A 17,656-nucleotide genomic window follows, 5' to 3' on the forward strand; every position below is an offset into this window, starting at 1 on the left:
CAGCCGTCTCCCCAGCGCAGTGGGGTGCCCGACCTCCATGGTGCCCTTGTGAGACTTCACTTAGTCGTCTAGCTCCTCCCGAATCAAGAGCAGGATTTGACAGACCTGCTGTGCGTCAGGCCATCTTCTGGGCTCCTCCTGTCTCTGGGATCTCGACCCTGTAAATGGCCTGCGTTGTCTCTCCAGCCCTCTGTGATTGACAGCTTCCCCAGGCACAACCCACATTTCCCTTGTCTTGCTTCGTGTACAGAATCAGCAATGTCCCCAGAGAGCCCCCAGAGAACACGAGAGCCAGCTGCCGTAGCAGCTCTGTACACAGCCTCACTCCCAGCCTTTCCACAGCTCTTCCCAAGCTGGTATCTCCTCTTTCCTATTCTCACTGCTTCATCAACTCTGATGCCTCTAAGAAACTTCTTGGGGAATGATTTTTGTGCTTTATGTAACTTTCTTAGTTATTCTTGGCTCTGCCATCCATCTGTTCCAAGTGTATCCAGCCCCTTTCTCATTCTAGGAATGAAAGTATGATGCTGGTCTTACATCTTTACAGTTTCAGGGATTGTACCCCTGACACTGCCACTCTGCGTCAGTATATTCTAGAACTCACCAGAATAGTGGCCAGGCAGAGAAGTGGCATTGGGTAAGTTCTCCAAAACAGATGTGATTGAAAGTCCTAGGCAGTTACCCGAGCTAATTCCCGACAGCATGTTGTGTTCTGTGAGTTTTCCGGATGGGGCAGCACTGTTCTGCCCAGGTCAGCTCGGGGCTTCAAGTGGAAGCTGCTTAGACGGGTGAGCTCGTGTGAGTGGGAGTGCTGGACTGGATGCAGCTCTGGGGAGCTGAAGCTTCTGCAAGCCACTGGTGGCTTTGTGTGCTGACTGGTCTCCACGGGATATGTCTTGATCTTCCCTGTGTATGGGCGGACACGCTGGGGTACAGAGCAAATTGTGTGTGTGTGTGTAAATATCTTCACTGTCACTTCAGGAAGAAGGTGGAGCAACACGGTGAAGAGCCTGGACTTGAAAGTCAGTCAAGCTCAGATTCAGCTCCTGTCCGTTTATTAGGGGCTGGAACTTCAGCAAATTGCCAAACCCTCGCAAACTCCCTCTGCACGACTGTGGACTAGACATTTCCGTGCGCTGACGTGAACGTGGGCAGGGACTGCATTTAAAGTGCTAACAACGGTCCCTGGCAAAGTCTGCATGCAGCTTGCTCTCGCTGCTGCTCATTGATTTGTTGGCTACCATGGAGCTTGAGATCCTGACTTGGGGGTGAGACCTTACGACATTCTTGTATATCCTCCAAAGCAGGTGCATGAAGCTTATAGCAAAGAGTTGTTTTAAGAGTTAATTAATTTTCTTCTGCTGTTAAAAATATTAAATATGTGCTTTTTTATAGATAAGGAGCATGGGGGGAGGCAGGGAAGTGTCACTGCGTTCCTAAAGCTGTGTGTATGAAACTTGTTTAACAAATCAAGTTAAAAAAATCCATCTGCAATAACTGTAGAATAAAAGAAAAACACTGAATTAGATAGTTTACCATTCAGTAACTTCAAACATATGCTGATCATCAATAGATAAATAACAAAAATATCATTATCTATTCTTTGCTGTTTTAAAATTAGTCTGGCTCAAGTTTAATTAATACTCTGATTGTACAGGTATTATCATACGTAAGGAAAGGAAAAAAATTAAAGTAAAACAAAAAAGAGTGAAAAAGCTTAGAGTAAAAAACGACCACAGGAGAGAAGTTTGCTCCCTCGCCACCTACCATTAGTTACCAGGATTGATTACCAGGATTGATCACCTCCTAGGTGATCTGAGTCCCAGTTTTCTCAGAGAGATTGCAAAAGGGGAATAATCCTCAATGAGGAAAAAATTTAAGAATGAGAACATGGGAATGAAAATACGTAATATGTGATATGCATGCACATGCTGTTGGCATTAAACGATCAATTTTAACAAGAATGTTAACAAAAAATTAAAAGAATGTTTAACAGAAAAAGCAGTGAAATGAGCACCCGCCTGGTGTTACTGTGGTAACAGTTGAAAGCACACAGGTCTGCACTGAGGTTGGCAGTGACTCACTGGGTGGGAGTCCCTCTGAAATCCGGACGTGATTCTGAGTTCCTCAGCTCTGCTCCCGCTCCCTGGAGCCTGGACTCTGCATCTTGTCTCTGGTCCAGTCCACTCTTCACTCTGCCTCCCTCTGGAGTTGCTGATCTATACGCGTACTTGAGTGAGCCTGAAATGACGCCTGTGCTGAGTCTTCCTGTTTGATTGTTCAAAGTCTGTCTTAGAGCTCGCACGTGCAGTCAGGGTCACGGGCCCAGGCCCTGGGGGAGGTGTTGCTAGCCTGCGGATGTGGAGCACACAGGGTGCGTGGTGCGAGCAGGAGGCCTTGTTATGGCTCTCTGAGTCCAGATGTCTCGTGTGTTTGCTTCCACAGAGCCTACATCATTACAGACTACATGGGCATCAGAAACGAGAGTTTCATGAAATTGGCCGCAGTAGGGACCTGGATGGGGGACTTTGTCACAGCGTGGATGGTAAGACAATTTTACCTTCACCCATTGTGCATGGACAGCGGATAGAAGCCATGTTTGTAGTGTTAGAAGCACACTGCTTATGATTTAGAGTAATCACATCTCTCCCGATGGAACACATTTATGAGTATAGATGAGTCCAGAGATTATATTGCAATATCTGTGGACTTCAGAAAATAAGTCAGTTAAGTTGGAATATTAAAATGACTCTCCATCAGGAGGTATGTAAACACACACTCAGACACATGTTTGAGCATGCGAATATATATATATGTATGTATGTATGTATAGTATAAATATACATTTGTAAATTTAATGGAAAATTTTCCCTGTGAAATACTGATTCTGTGAAGTCTGCTTTTTGCGTGGACAACATTCAGGTGAGGTGCATGGTCTGTCCTGTCTCGGAGGACCCTGTGAGGCATTCCTCAAGGACTCAGGAAATGGGCTTCCTCACTGGTTTTCCCCTTGAACCTGCGGACTGCGGACGCTGAGGGTGCTGAGATCGCCTGCACATGGCTTGTCTGTGGCATTGTAACCATGTCTCACGCTGAGCTCACCTGACAAGAGGAGGACTTCCGTTTCTCGGCCCCTGGCTTAATTAAGCGTGAGCGTCCTGCTAGCAGGCTCTGTGAACTATGCCTCGGTTAGAGAATCACAGGTGCAGAGAGTAAGCGCTTGTGAAGATGGAGCCGCACACCTGCCACACTTTCCCAGCGCAGTGAGTCCTGATTCGCTTTGCCAGGGCGCTCACTTCCACAGGGGCAGATGATGGCCGACCCCAAAAGGTCTTGGAGGGAGTGGGCTGCATCCTGGACACCGTGAGCAGACTGTCACGTGGAACTCCAGCCATTTCCGTCGATAGTTTGCTTCTTCCCCAGAACAGGCGTTTTCAGGAACCAGGGCTCTCCCTCTCCTGGAAGAGAGTCAAGCCACCGCGGGAGTCGGCACAGTTGGCATGGCCTGCTGTTGAGCCTCCTCCCAGCTCTGTTGGTCTTTAGAACTCTCACAGGCCCACAACCAGATGTGTCCCTCTCATCAGCTTTAAAATATGAACTTCAAAAACACTTTGTTTTATTAACAGCAAGAATAGACCACTCGCTGAGACCAGTGTGCCTTGTGTCAAAATTCCCATTTCCATGGGGAAAGCTATGCAGAAGAACTGTGAAAAGTGTGTTTCTTGACATCGAGGGGTTGTGTCTTGCAAGTTTTCCATAATGGATTGTGATTTTGACTTGGCTTTACGATGAACTCGCTTAATAAAATGGAAAAGAGAATTAGGTTAAGAGTTCAGGAATAGGGACTCTCTGTGACACAACTGAGGTGTTTACAGTCTGCACTTTCTCAGATGGGATCAGCGCTTCCTACCTGTGTCACAAACCACAGGCGTGGAGCCTGGGAAGTGAGGTGTAGGGTGTACTCAAATGCTTTCTCGTGGCTGCTCACGTTCCGGGGCCCTTGTCCTTCTGACTACCCTCAGTGCCTTGAATCAGCAGCATGAGCTGGTTGTCCGCCAGAACTCCTGAGCCTTCTGCAGAGCCCGGGAATGTGAGCTTCCCACCGTACCCCAGGCCTGGGGGCCAGGGGGCTGGGTCTTCCTTCCAGTTGCCAGTGCTGCAGTAGACTAACGAGATGAGGCCCGTGGCTTCCTGACTGTCAGCTGACACCAGCCCCTAACAAATCGGGGAGAATCAGCAGAGCAGCAGACCCCAGGAGCTCCCTCTGGAGTCTGCAGGCTCACATGAGCCATCGGAGCCTTTCCCATGTGGCGTTATTTATGGAGACCCAGTTCCATCCACTTTGTCCAGGACTGTCCTTCACGGTGGTGCTTCCTATATCATCAGCAAGTCTTCCTGTATTTGTGGATTGCATTATTGTCATTATTAGTTTAGTTAAGATGATTTTGTCTTTTCAGTTGTGCAGTGGAGCCCAATTATTAGGGTGGCCTTAAGAGGGAAGCCCATGATGAATATTTGACCAAAGACCCCCAACCCTTCCTGGCTGGGGGTCTGCCGTGCCCTTGTCTGCCCCTAGGTGAGTAAGGGGACACTGATGATTCCACAGGTCAGCCCGTGCTCCTTGTCCCTCTCCAGGGTCTGTCTGGCTGTCCTGGTTTATCCTCAGTTGGCTGCTGGACATCTTCTACTAGCTAACGTGTCAGCATGTGCCCTTCTTGTATGGTAGAGCTGAGGTCTGAGTGTGCATCATCTTCTCCAAAGCTCATGCCGAGGTCTGATTGCCTCGGTGGTGGTGTTGGGGGGTGGGGCCTTTGGGAGGTGAGCAGGTGATGGAGAAGGACCAGTGCATGCTCAGTGGGTGAGCTCAGCACAGGAGCAGGTGTTGGGGACAAGGCTGCCCCCGTGTTGTGAATGTATCATTTGCCCTTCCATACTTCCCAGTGTGAGCTGAGGCAGTGCAGGGCCCTCACCCCAGGCCCAGCAGGTGGAACTCCCACCCTCCAGAACCGCGGGCCAAAGTAGACCTCCTTTCTTTAGAACTGCCCAGTCTCAAGTGGACCGAGACACTCCGCTGACCGCTGCGCTTGAGACCTGGGGCTGGAGTGCAGCCTGCGGGACTGTGTTCTGGCTTTCAGTCCACCCTGCGGCCACGCAGTCCGCTCACCCCTGCAGCCTGCCCTCTGCTCCCTGGCGTGGGTGCTGTGTGAGGAGCTGCGTCTCTCCTCTGCCGCGGGAGGCACCGGCCCTCCCCAGCAGGTCAGGCACAGAGGCAGCAAAGGAGGCGCCGCTTGCCTGCTTGGAGGAGCAGCCACACGCAACCTCCCCGCTCGTCCTTTCTAGCCAGCACGTGGGCAGTGAGTTTCCACATACATATTTATGTGTCTCCACATGTGTGCCTTGATAACATTTAGCAAATCATAGTTTTCCCCGCGAGAGGAGTCTGAGGAAGCTTTGACCTTCATCGTCCTGTAGAATGCTCATCAGGAAGTGAGTATCAGTGACAAAGGTCACCCTGGGCAGTGAGTGGCTGTGTTGATGATCCAAGCCTGCCTGCCTGTGATTGCTAACGGAAAGACTTGGCTTTTCTGAAAAAAATCAGAACTTTCTCCTGGTTCTAAAAGTGAGACCGGGACTGGTGTGATCCAAAGATAAGGCTGATGCCAGTCAGTCTGAGAAACAGCTTTTGCCCTCACACGGGAGCCTCCAGTGGCTGTGGGTCTGATTTCCTGGGTAGCCCTGCCTTGTCCTGGTCCTGCATTATGCCCCTTACAGGGGACACGTGGTGGATAAGGCAGGGTTGAGAGCAATGCTTTTCTTTGTCAAAAAGGGTTCCACATTTTTGGTGTATGAGAATACGTAAGGTGGAAAGCGACGTGGTCCCACACGGAGCTGGCCCTGGGCTGTTGGTGGGATCAGCTGGCCTCTGTGTAAAACACAGCACCAGTGTCCTCCGTGACTCTGTTCCATGCAGGTGCTGGGCTCTCTGCCGGTGCGTGACAACAGGGAGGGCCGGCCAGCCTCCTAGCACGTTGCCGTGGTGCCCCCACCCCTCCAGCGTGCCCAGGTCTGTGGCGGCAGGGCATCCTGATGACGTGGTGCTGGACTTGCTCCCACCCCTCACACAGTGCCAACGAGGAAAAGCACTTCCTGTCCACTGCTGACCAGGCCCTGCCGCGCCCTGTTCTGGTTTCCCCTGAAACTGTAAGGGGTCTGACTCCCGACAGTCTCAGCTTGTGGCCAAGGCTGCACTTCAGAAGCTGAGCCACGATCCAGGAAGACAAGAAGACAGGGCTGGTGGTAAACACCAAAGTCATGCCGCGTGCGTCAACTCCCGGCAGGGCCCAGGCTCCCAGGGTGATGCGAGGGCACCTGTCTCCCGGGGCCAGGACGGGCAGAGGTGCCGGCAGGCAGTGAGGTTGTAGGCACGGAATGCAATGTGGCTGTTTCCAGGAGACTTTCATTCTGGGAATTTACAGAGGCATTTTGGTTCAAATGTGTGTGACTTTAATGGGCTTTTGCTTTTCATGACAACCAGACAAGCTTAGCTAACGCCTCATGTGATAGGGACTTTGGAGCCCTAAACTTAGCCTTGGGGCCGGGTTGTAACAAGAAATGAAAGTTTAACATTTGTTCAAGTATTTCTCTCAGCTGAGACTTTAGTAAGAAAGAGATTAAGAATAAAAGTGATTTTTGGAAACATAGTTTACCCTTCTATTTTAATTGTGCCTGTTTTGTGTATAAATACTACACTTTCTAAATGTTTGAAAGACAGTTTTGCCTTCTATTTTTCACACATTTCAATTTCTTCAGAGAGATTTTATAATTAATAGTAATGTGGCTGTTACCTTTGTTTCGAAAGACAGTTTACCTGAGGAGCCAGGAGAGCCTCTTCCTGTCTCCCAGCACTCAAGATGCTGGAGGTGGCTCTGCAGCGGTGCTCACGGTGTGTGCACCACACCCAGCACAGGACGGGCGTCAAGTGGGGTCCAGAAATATTAACCGAAAGAGTAAGCAGAGGAATCTCTAGAGCACGTGCGTTTTTTCCCCTAGCTCAATCTTGCAACTTAGTGCATGGAATGGACATTCTAGAATGACGGGCAGGCAGAAAGCCTCAGCTCTGCCTCCCTGCTCTTCCTGCCTCTCATGCCATGGTGTTCTCATAACCTGGGAGAACACGTGAGTGCAAGTACTAGGTTGTCAGAACAACTTTCCAAGAATACTTCTGACCCCAGAGGATAAGGGTCAGAGAGCCCGCAGGTGAGCCTGAGCTTTGGGGATGCTGCCAGAGTCCCCGCTCTGTGGTTGCCATTGCTGTCCATGGCTCAGTCCTGCTCCCAGCTCTGGGGCAGGAGGATGCTGGCTTGAGATGTGTCCCTTCAGATTCTTGAGAGTGATTTATAGCCTTATTTACACAACAGAATAGAACAGAGAATACTTCTGCAGTTTTTGGAAGTATTCTTTCAAGCTTAAGTACAGAAAGTATTAAATTTATCATTATGTATAAATATAAACCTGGATTACATTGAGTTTTTTATTTTTGTCATCCTAATCTGTGTATGACCACTTATTAAGGAAGAACCTTTTATTAAGTGTCTTCTGCTGCTTTCCCAGGCGCACTAGCAGGGGCTGGATTGGAAGTGGAGCATCCAGGACTTGAAATGGCGCCCTTATGGGACACCAGTATAGCAGGTAGCAGCTTAACCCATTAAGCCACAGCATAAGAAAACTTGACCATCTATATTATTTTTGTTTCCCCAAATTAAAATAGTTTATTTAGCCCCCAGTTTTCTACACACACACACACACACACACACATACCCCGCAGTGTGTTAGACTGTTCTGCACATGCTGAGTCTGTCAATGAACAGTAACCTGGGGTGTATCCAACATCACATCCAGTTTGTTCTTCTGTCTGGACTTGAGCTTGACAGTTCACATTATGATCAATGCCAGCTTTCTAATTATTTCTCTTCCACTTGATATTTCAAAATGACAGTATGAAAAGTATAATTGAATTTGATTTAGCACCTGAAATAAAATGGCAGTAATAGATCTACTGATCTTCATAATAGAAAAGAATATAAAACCGTGAGATGCGGAAGAACAGACTTAGCAGACTCATGGAGTGGGCGTGTACGAGGAAGGTGAGGGCAGGCGTAGACCAGATATTTAACCCCTGGCGCTGGCACTTGACTCTGAGTTTTTTTTCTCAGCCTCCTTCCTGATGATTTAACCCCGCGTTTAGTCAGGGTGCACTGCACGACTTCATGCAGTGAATCAAGCATTCAGTTAAGTGGTTTACTTATGTGAGGCTCCTTGGGCAAAAAGCACGCATCAGGGCCCGGGGGCATGGGATTTACTGAGGAGCCTGGAAGGAGCTGTGAGAAGATGTGGTCCCATGGCTCAGGTAGAGCCGGCCCGTGGCCGGGGGCCTCGCGGGTGCTGTGCTCCTGGGGAATGGTGGAGCGGCTCTGGGTCGACACCAGGACTGCAGACGCCGGTGACGCCCAGGGCAGTAGAATGCTGACACCCACAGTGTCCGCACCACCTTCCCCGTTTGTGTAATCATTAGATAGAAGCCAAGAGAGTCACAGAGGAATTGTGGTTGACGTTTCCTTTTAATTCATTAGGAAGCTCGGAGGGACCTGAATGTGGTCACTTTGCTCTGCCACGTATAAATATTTTAGGTTGCTATAAATATTTTAGCTTTGTGTTTCATGTTCCTTGAAAATAATAAGTTCTCACTGAAAAATTAATAACGCAGGCGAGCCTAGCCTGCTGTGTTCCGATAGCATCAGAAATGGTGATCGAGAGTCTTTTAACTTTCAGGACTCGGATTTTAAAAATCAGTGGACCAGGATTCCTGAGAAATCACAGTGTGGTGTAGTAGACAGATATCTAAGAACAGAGGTGCACATTCTAGCTTTTGCTGTGCGTCTCCTAACTTCCATCTCTCTCAAAAATGTCAAATATTCTGTGGCATGCAGTATGTGTGCTGCCTGTAATTTATATTCGGGTATTAAAGATTTATGGAATATGTTACACTTAGCATGAGAAGTGTTGAATTGAGCTGTGTTCAGGCTCGGCAGAGGCTGTGGGCATTTCTGAGATGTGCGCCGGAGAGGCCAGGGATGCACACCATTCGTCCTTTCTACCGGCAGTGCAGTGCTAGCTGGTTTCAGTTCCATTATACTTTGTTTCTATTACTTGGTTTATGCTTCCTCAAGGCTGTGTCCCCTTTGTCTGCACATTCCTCGCGATTCTTGTAACATAATATCCCGTACCTGTTAAAGGACCCTTTATCCATCATTTACCTGGAGGTGTGAGAATAAAAGCCAGGAGGCGTTGCTATTCCATTTTCCCCTGAAAGTCAGTGTGATGGTGAAGTGAGCACTGGCTGCTAATGGTGGCTCTGATTAGACCCTACAAAAGGAGCAGTGTGCCGTTTTGTCATGGTTTTCCGAGTAGTCGGGCTATTTCCCGTCTCATTCCTTTGGCTTTCACTGAGTACTCGCTGTGGCACTGGTAGTTATATTATTAAAATTGTATATTTAGAATAGTGTATATATATAAATATATTATACAAACACTTATGTGCAGTGGAAGTAGTGGTTGTTCCACAGGAGATGCAAAATAAAAGGTAAAAGAAATGATTAGTGGAGCAATATAAAACTTCTAAATGTACTATGGAAAAAAACCACTTCTTTATTCAAGTTCTAATCTCAACTAATATTCATATCCCGTACTTATTTCATTATACCACTGAGTCTATGTCATCGGGAAACTTTTTCCACTCTTAGCCACGTGGTCTCAGGTGGAGACACTGCGTCTCTGAGCAGCTGAATTCCTCGCCTCTGCCCAGGGCCACACCCCTGCTTATCATGGATCTTGGTTGAACCAGGCATCTGTTCCCAAGTTTTCAGGGACTTCCACAGCTACCTTATTCTGACAAGCACAGACTGTCTTGGATGTGTTTGCCTGTGGTTCTTAACATGGTCTGCAAAACAGACATAGATATGGGCTTGATAGATGCCTATTTTTTGACAGTATGTCAACTGAATCTGTTAAATTTTGGTGTCAGCTTGTAGGGGGCAGGGCGGGGGAGTGCCTACTTCCTGGTACCAGTGAACTCATTGCTGTCCCAGCCCGGCCATATTCTTGCTTCCCCACTCAACCAATTGAGCTTTCTTCCTATTCTCTTTTGAAAAGTATAGGTGGTGGAAAGCATGTTATTCCTGGCCCTGGAAGAAAGTAAAATAATGTTTCCTGTTGTACCATCATTTGGGATAGATATTGCTGTTTTCCAGCTATTTAAATGCTAAGCATTTTGTTTATATGAAATTGCTATCCTTTAGCAGTTTGCCCTGAGTGTTTTGAGAGCACTGAAGATTCTTTTTGTTCACTGAGTATGTCACATTTCTAGTTAAATGTTCTATAAACATCACAAAGAAATTTATAGCAATGAAGTACCTTATACTTAAGTTGTTGTTTTATAAAAGTTATTGCATCATGTTTAAGAGAATGAAGTATTTGAACTTAAAGAATATTTTGATAAGAAATGGTGGAATAAGGGTTTTCTTAAAACCAGATGCCCTTCAGTTCAGGCTGCCAGGACATGCCAAGGTTTATCCCAGACCTGGGTCTGACTCCCTCCCCTTCTCGACTCCATCCACTTGCTCAGTGACCTTAAGTATTTTTTAAACATGATGTTGCACAAGGAAAGGAGTGAAGCAAGCAATAGTAACTGAACACACCCGTGTCCTCTAAGATCAAATAACTGCCATGGCCGTTTCTGAAGATGTCAGTTAAAATAGAAGCTAAATTCCACGTCAGAGGAGGAGCAGGACTCACATCAAGAAAGTTGGGACACCGTGTGTGCCAGTCTAAAGTTGCACATTGTTCTCCCATCGACGACTAACCAGGGATGTCTGAGAAGGAGGGGCTGAAGAGAGCTGGAGGGGAGCCATCTGCTTCCATAGAAAAAGTAGAACCTCTCTCAAAGCTTTTAAAATATGTCTTTTTTTTTTTTTGACAGGCAGAGTGGACAGTGAGAGAGAGAGACAGAGAGAAAGGTCTTCCTTTGCCGTTAGTTCACCCTCCAATGGCTGCCGCGGCCTGCGCGCTGCGGCCGGCGCACCGCGCTGATCCGATGGCAGGAGCCAGGTGCTTCTCCTGGTCTCCCATGGGGTGCAGGGCCCAAGCACTTGGGCCATCCTCCACTGCACTCCCTGGCCACAGCAGAGAGCTGGCCTGGAAGAGGGGCAACCGGGACAGAATCCGGCGCCCTGACCGCAAAGTGGAGGATTAGCCTAGTGAGCTGCGGCGCCAGCCCAAAATATGTCTTAAAAGATACTGTGAACCTGCAGCTAGGGAAGAAAAAGAAAGAAGGGAATTTTCAAGATATGGGCATTTTTTTCCTTGATTTTTCTTACAAGTATTCTGATTTCTGTGTGGCATCTTTAATTTCAGCTAGAGGTGACTGAATCAAAGGAAGATACTTTTGGCCAATCGAAGCACATTGTTTTTAATATAAAATGCAAAAAAGGGCTAGCAAATTGAACGAAAAATAACCACTTTTCTGCCCAACCAGATGCAGGATATCTAAAAACAATGCTTGATTTTGATTGCATGAGCTCTTAGAAAACCCAGCAGAGTGCACCTTCCTGGTATCTATTCTCATGCGTTGTTTTCTCAGCCCCGTAAGTCTCCATTGCAGGACCAGTGCTGTCCTGCATTCCTTGACCACTCCAGCTATCTACAGAACAAACTGCTTTTGAGAAAATGCTGCTCTGGGATTTAGAGGCTTGTGACGCTCACAGCTTATTCTATTAAATAGAGAGCAGTGCGCGTTTATTTTTAGTACTGTTTTCGCCCCGCATTATCATCTTTTTGCTTCTATTCAAAGTTTTTCTCCCAAATATTTTTATATGCAAAAACTCATCAAAAAATTGTCTGTTTATTTTAAAGTACTTAGTCAAATTTTGATGCTGTAAAAGTGTAGACCTTCAGTATATGAAAACCCTGCCAAAGGTTTCCTCACTTCTTTGTTAATTCTTTCACGTGGCTGACATGGACTGAGGGAGTGCACTGCAGGTGACATTGAGCATGGTGAATGTGTCCCAGCCCCGCCCCTTGCAAGACTGCTGGGTCAGCAAACACCCCTGCCCGGTTCCTGCATTCTCCTTGGAGTCTGTAACATATCCTTCCACCTTCTTTCCATATCTTGTCATCGGTCTGTAGTGTGTCTTTTGAATGACAGTGGGCTTCTTTGTGACACTTGCATACATAGCTAAATGACAAAGAAGTCCACATAAATACCAGAGTTGCGTATTCACTGTCCTCAAGACCTGGGTGAGCTGGAAAAAGTGGGAAACCTGGTAGATGAGGAGAAGTGGGAGGGCTTTGTTGAAGCAGAAAGCGTATTCCCTGTAAAGAGGCATTAAAATTCAGTTTAATACAAAAACACTGTTAAAGTAGGAAATAGACTCAGCACAAATTCTGCCCGCCAGTCACCCATGAGAGACCCATGTCCTCGCTTTTTAATAGGGTGTGGTGCCTCAGAAACTGCCTCATGACACAAGTCCGAGAGCACAGCCCAGGGAGAGAGCCCTGGGTGGGTGCCACGCTGGAACGCCTCTGTCGCACCCAGTGAGTCAGCGTCTGCCCACGGGCTGCTCCTCCTGCCCTCGGGAGGACTCCCTGCCTTCTCAGCGGGGCTTGCGAGAGCAACCGGAATCTTGGCCCCACTTGGCGGTTGTTCCACCCAAACATTCAAGGCTCACGTGGGCAAAAGAGCATTTTCATCCTCACACTTAATGAAAAGCTCATTATTGTGGTCAGGGTAGACCCTCCCCACGTGGGTGCATGCTGTGTGTGTTGACTGGTTTGTTAACGTGGTTCTTAGAGAGTGTGCACTGTCTTAAGTGAATACAGTGTCTGTAGGCTGTTGGCATCTATAAAGGTCTTACACAGTTCAGTGAGCGTGTGGAGGTGGTGAATCCAGCTTGTTTCGTTGGTAATCCGAGTCAGTTTTCACTCCCTCCCTCATCTGCTCTTTGGAATCGACACAGATACCCGAGGCCCATTTCCAGAGACAGTGGTTTCATCTGTGACTGTGTCACCTGGGTGTTGGAACTTTTGAAAGATTCCTACAGATTTTAAACTCCAGACAGGTTTCTTTTCCCCAAGATAATCCCAGGATGTCTGGCATAAGAACACTGTGACATATGCTGCGTCACACCTTCAGATTTTATGGGGTCATAGCCATCAAATATTAAGGCTTAGAGGGGAGCTGGGGGAGGAAGCTTTTGGAGCCAGGAGACTAGACAACACAGCAGCGGGCATCCAGTAAGGGGGCGGGGGCGGGGGCGGCCGGCGTCCCCTTGGGGTTGCAGCACCCTTGGGCCTGCACATCGCCGCAGGCCGTCTAGGACGCGCTCAGTGCAGGTTGCCCTGCTGCCGCGAGTTGGGCCTGTCAAGGAGTAAGCTGACTGCTTCCTCCTGCTGTTTGCAGCACGGTCCCCTGGCGATACTCAGCCTGGATGAAAAGCTGGCAGATGCGGTGCCCGGGCGGGGATGCAGTGTTCAAGGTGTTCTCCTCGCCCAGGTAGCAGGACCAGCACCCTGCTGAGCCGGTTCCTAAGAGAGAGGGCGCTTGCTTTGTAGTTCTGCCTGTCCTGCCACAGCGTCATCCATGTCAGCTGCCTTCTGAGCACCCAGCCACCATGGCTGCCATTCTCCCTGGCAGGAGGGTGGGGTGGGCGGACTCCTTGCAGTGTCAGTCACAGGACACGGAAGTCTGTGCAAAACAGAACTTCTTATGGTCTCCTTCACAATTGACATTACCTGAATGAAGACTCTTTGATAATTTCACCATTTTAAAAATTGTGCTGCTCTGTCATTAGTTCAGCAAACCTGCACTGATACCCAGATTGTCCCGTCGCCGTTTACATGGCACCCTTCTGTTTTTCCTGAATGAGGTCAGCTTTAAGTAGGTCACTCTAAATTATACATATATACCTGTTTTTCTTGTTATGTGTTTGCCGGAATTTTGTCTGCTGATAGGAATTAAGGTATAAATTATATGAATTATGTATAATGACGAAAATGTGCAATGAGAAACTTAGGGTCTTGAAGGAATACTTGTATCTGAGATGTACTCTCCAAAAGCTGACGAGACAGTCAAGAGCGTGAACCATGGTCCCTGCTGGTGATAACGAATGACTGAACAGTGGTGTTGAAGTAAGCATGGTCTTGGCACCGAGTCAGTCACTTCGCTTCTGGTGGCCTTGAGTCCTGGCCTCTCAGCTGTGCCTACTGCTGGCACAGGTTCTAGATGAGGCCCGTGGGTGCTTGGGATGCACAGAGGACTCTCATTTAAGCAGTTTTCTCTCATCAGACACTTTTAGTTCCCCTCATAGTCCCCAACTCTGACTTTTTTATCCTCCAGCGTGGATTATATGCAGGAAAGCCCCAAGAGGAGGGAGCCTGGGGTGAGCAGTGGGTGCGTGTGGGTGGCCCATGGGAATTCCTCCTGGGCCACCACTGGGCCACTCCCTCTGACTGTGCTCCTGCACCATTGCCCCAGCGCTGCATTGACCTGACTGTAAGAGCAGAACTTGGAGCCATGCGGGTGCAGCCACAAAGGACTTCAAAGGCAGCCCCAGGATCGGAAGGTGGGCTGGTGTAGGCTTTGGTTTGGAATCATGGAGAAGACAGCCGCAGAGGAGCAGCACCTTCTGACATCAGTGAGTCTTGCCAGTGCCTCAGATTCCCGGTGTCTCCTTCTGACATCAGTGAGTCTTGCAGTGCCTCAGATTCCCGGTGTCTCCTTCTGACATCAGTGAGTCTTGCCAGTGCCTCAGATGCCTGGTGTCTCCATCCTGTTCTCTGTCAGCAGAGAGGTGCAGGGGAGGCCTGGGATTCAGCAGACTGCAGGGCTACAGATACAGCTTGACATTTCCTGAATGTACTTGACAAGACTCTGCATAAAATCTTCTTAGTATTCTTTCCAGCTTAGTGAAGATTTTTAAGGTAGGCCGAGTTCTTTTATTCAAATTCAAATTTAATCTTTGGTTGCTATGGCATCTTAAAAAGATTAATCCTATATTGTTGGGTTTTAAATGTTGTATATAGGATGTTCTAGTATGGGTGGAAGATAATAAGCTCTAGGAGCATTACTGCAAATATTAAATTGCATTTGGGGAATTGGGAAAAAAGTTTAGCAAGCTCGGAAAAAGTCAATTATGCAGATTCTGTATCCTAGGAATTCTCTCCATTGTAGGCAGGAGGACCATGTGGTGAGCTGTAGGTGCTCGTCTGCTCTGCCTGCCCAAGCTGGGTGCAGCTGGCTGAGGGATTGCTGCCAAGTGCAAGTGGAGGAGATGGGGAGGAGTCGGGGGTGAGCGTGTACAGCAGCCAGTGTGGGTGCAGTGGAGGAGGTGTGGGGGAGTCGGGGGTGAGTGTGTACAGCACCAGTGTGGGTGCAGTGGAGGAGGTGGGGGAGGAGTCGGGGGTGAGTGTGTACAGCAGCCAGTGTGGGTGCAGTGGAGGAGGTGGGGAGGAGTCGGGGGTGAGTGTGTACAGCACCAGTGTGGGTGCAGTGGAGGAGGTGGGGGAGGAGTCGGGGGCGAGTGTGTACAGCAGCCAGTGTGGATGCAGTGGAGGAGGTGGGGAGGAGTCGGGGGTGAGTGTGTGCAGTAGCCAGTGTGGGTGCAGTGGAGGAGGTGGGGGAGGAGTCAGGGGTGAGTGTGTACAGCAGCCAGTGTGGGTGCAGTGGAGGAGGTGGGGGAGGAGTCGGGGGCGAGTGTGTACAGCAGCCAGTGTGGATGCAGTGGAGGAGGTGGGGGGGAGCCGGGGGGGAGCGTGTACAGCACCAGTGTGGGTGCAGTGGAGGAGGTGGGGGAGGAGTCGGGGGCGAGTGTGTACAGCAGCCAGTGTGGGTGCAGTGGAGGAGGTGGGGAGGAGTCGGGGGTGAGTGTGTACAGCACCAGTGTGGGTGCAGTGGAGGAGGTGGGGAGGAGTCGGGGGCGAGTGTGTACAGCAGCCAGTGTGGGTGCAGTGGAGGAGGTGGGGGGAGGAGTCAGGGGTGAGCGTGTACAGCAGCCAGTGTGGGTGCAGTGGAGGAGGTGGGGAGGAGTCGGGGGTGAGTATGTACAGCAGCCAGTGTGGGTGCAGTGGAGGAAGTGGGGGGAGGAGTCGGGGGTGAGCGTGTACAGCACCAGTGTGGGTGCAGTGGAGGAGGTGGGGAGGAGTCGGGGGTGAGTGTGTACAGCAGCCAGTGTGGGTGCAGTGGAGGAGGTGGGGGGAGGAGTCAGGGGTGAGTGTGTACAGCAGCCAGTGTTGGTGCAGTGGAGGAGTTGGGGAGGAGTCGGGGGTGAGTGTGTACAGCACCAGTGTGGGTGCAGTGGAGTAGGTGGGGAGGAGTCGGGGGTTAGCGTGTACAGCACCAGTGTGGGTGCAGTGGAGGAGGTGGGGAGGAGTCGGGGGTGAGTGTGAACAGTAGCCAGTGCAGTGGAGGAGTTGAGGGAGGAGTCGGGGGTGAGTGTTTACAGCAGCCAGTGTGGGTGCAGTGGAGGAGGTGGGGGGGGAGTCGGGGGTGAGTGTGTACAGCACCACTGTGGGTGCAGTGGAGGAGGTGGGGAGGAGTCAGGGGTGAGTGTGTACAGCAGCCAGTGTGGGTGCAGTGGAGGAGGTGGGGGGGAGTCGGGGGTGAGTGTTTACAGCAGCCAGTGTGGGTGCAGTGGAGGAGGTGGGGGAGTAGTCGGGGGTGAGTGTGTACAGCACCAGTGTGGGTGCAGTGGAGGAGGTGGGGAGGAGTCGGGGGTGAGTGTGTACAGCACCAGTGTGGGTGCAGTGGAGGAGGTGGGGAGGAGTCGGGGGTGAGTGTGTACAGCACCAGTGTGGGTGCAGTGGAGGAGATGGGGAGGAGTCGGGGGTGAGTGTGTACAGCACCAGTGTGGGTGCAGTGGAGGAGGTGGGGAGGAGTCCGGGGTGAGTGTGTACAGCACCAGTGTTGGTGCAGTGGAGGAGGTGGGGAGGAGTCGGGGGTGAGTGTGTACAGCAGCCAGTGCAGGTGCAGTGGAGGAGGTGGCTGGGAGTCGGGGGTGAGCGTGTACAGCAGCCAGTGCCGGTGTGCGGGCAGCGTCTCCAGGGAACTCTGGGAGCACTGGGAGAGGAGAGATGGGCCGTTTTGAATGGGGAGGGCGTCGCAGGGTGTGGGCTAGGCCCTGCCGAGACACTCAGCAGTGGGAACTGTGACCGCAGTTCACGGCCACAGCAGGTGGGTGGCTGGTGCCTGTGGTGCCCACGGGCCGAGGCCCTCCCGGGCAGGTGTCCTGGCTGTAACGCCCCGCATTCCTGCCTCGCCTCCTCAGTCACTTCCTTTGAAAAACGCTCTGCCCGCTGGTGGGCTGGAGCTCTTGCTCTGTTTACCTGTGGGGGAAACAGACTCACTGTCCAAGAGCTGCCCTTTCTCTTTCTAGGCCTTTTGTTTTAACCCCAAACCACAGATGGTTTAGTTTTCTAACAGGGATGCGAAGGTGCGCATGGTTAATCGGGCCGAAGCAATGGCAGAGCTGTGCCTTTGAAGGCGCGCCAGTGCCGGCCTCTCTTTGGATGGCAGGATTCCCTCCTCTACAGTGGGTCAGTAATTTCT

At 50.1% G+C, this 17,656-nt stretch overlaps 1 protein-coding gene across 10 annotated transcripts in view; it reads left to right on the top strand.

Moving 5' to 3' along the window:
• Positions 1-17,656, top strand: part of TMEM117 (transmembrane protein 117) — a 471,225-nt gene that overhangs the window by 248,693 nt on the left and 204,876 nt on the right. For 9 of the 10 annotated variants that reach the window (XM_051850978.3, XM_089304061.1, XM_089304066.1 and 6 more), the window contains one exon: positions 2,446-2,545. The exons of the other annotated variant lie outside the window; for it this stretch is intronic. In XM_051850978.3, coding sequence (XP_051706938.2) covers positions 2,446-2,545 — 100 coding nt within the window. The remainder of the gene's footprint in view (positions 1-2,445; positions 2,546-17,656) is intronic. 10 annotated transcript variants of the gene reach the window in all.

Source organism: Oryctolagus cuniculus, chromosome 9, assembly GCF_051225735.1.
Source record: "Oryctolagus cuniculus isolate XC-2025 breed Fujian yellow rabbit chromosome 9, ASM5122573v1, whole genome shotgun sequence".
Classification (NCBI taxonomy): Eukaryota; Metazoa; Chordata; class Mammalia; order Lagomorpha; family Leporidae; genus Oryctolagus; species Oryctolagus cuniculus.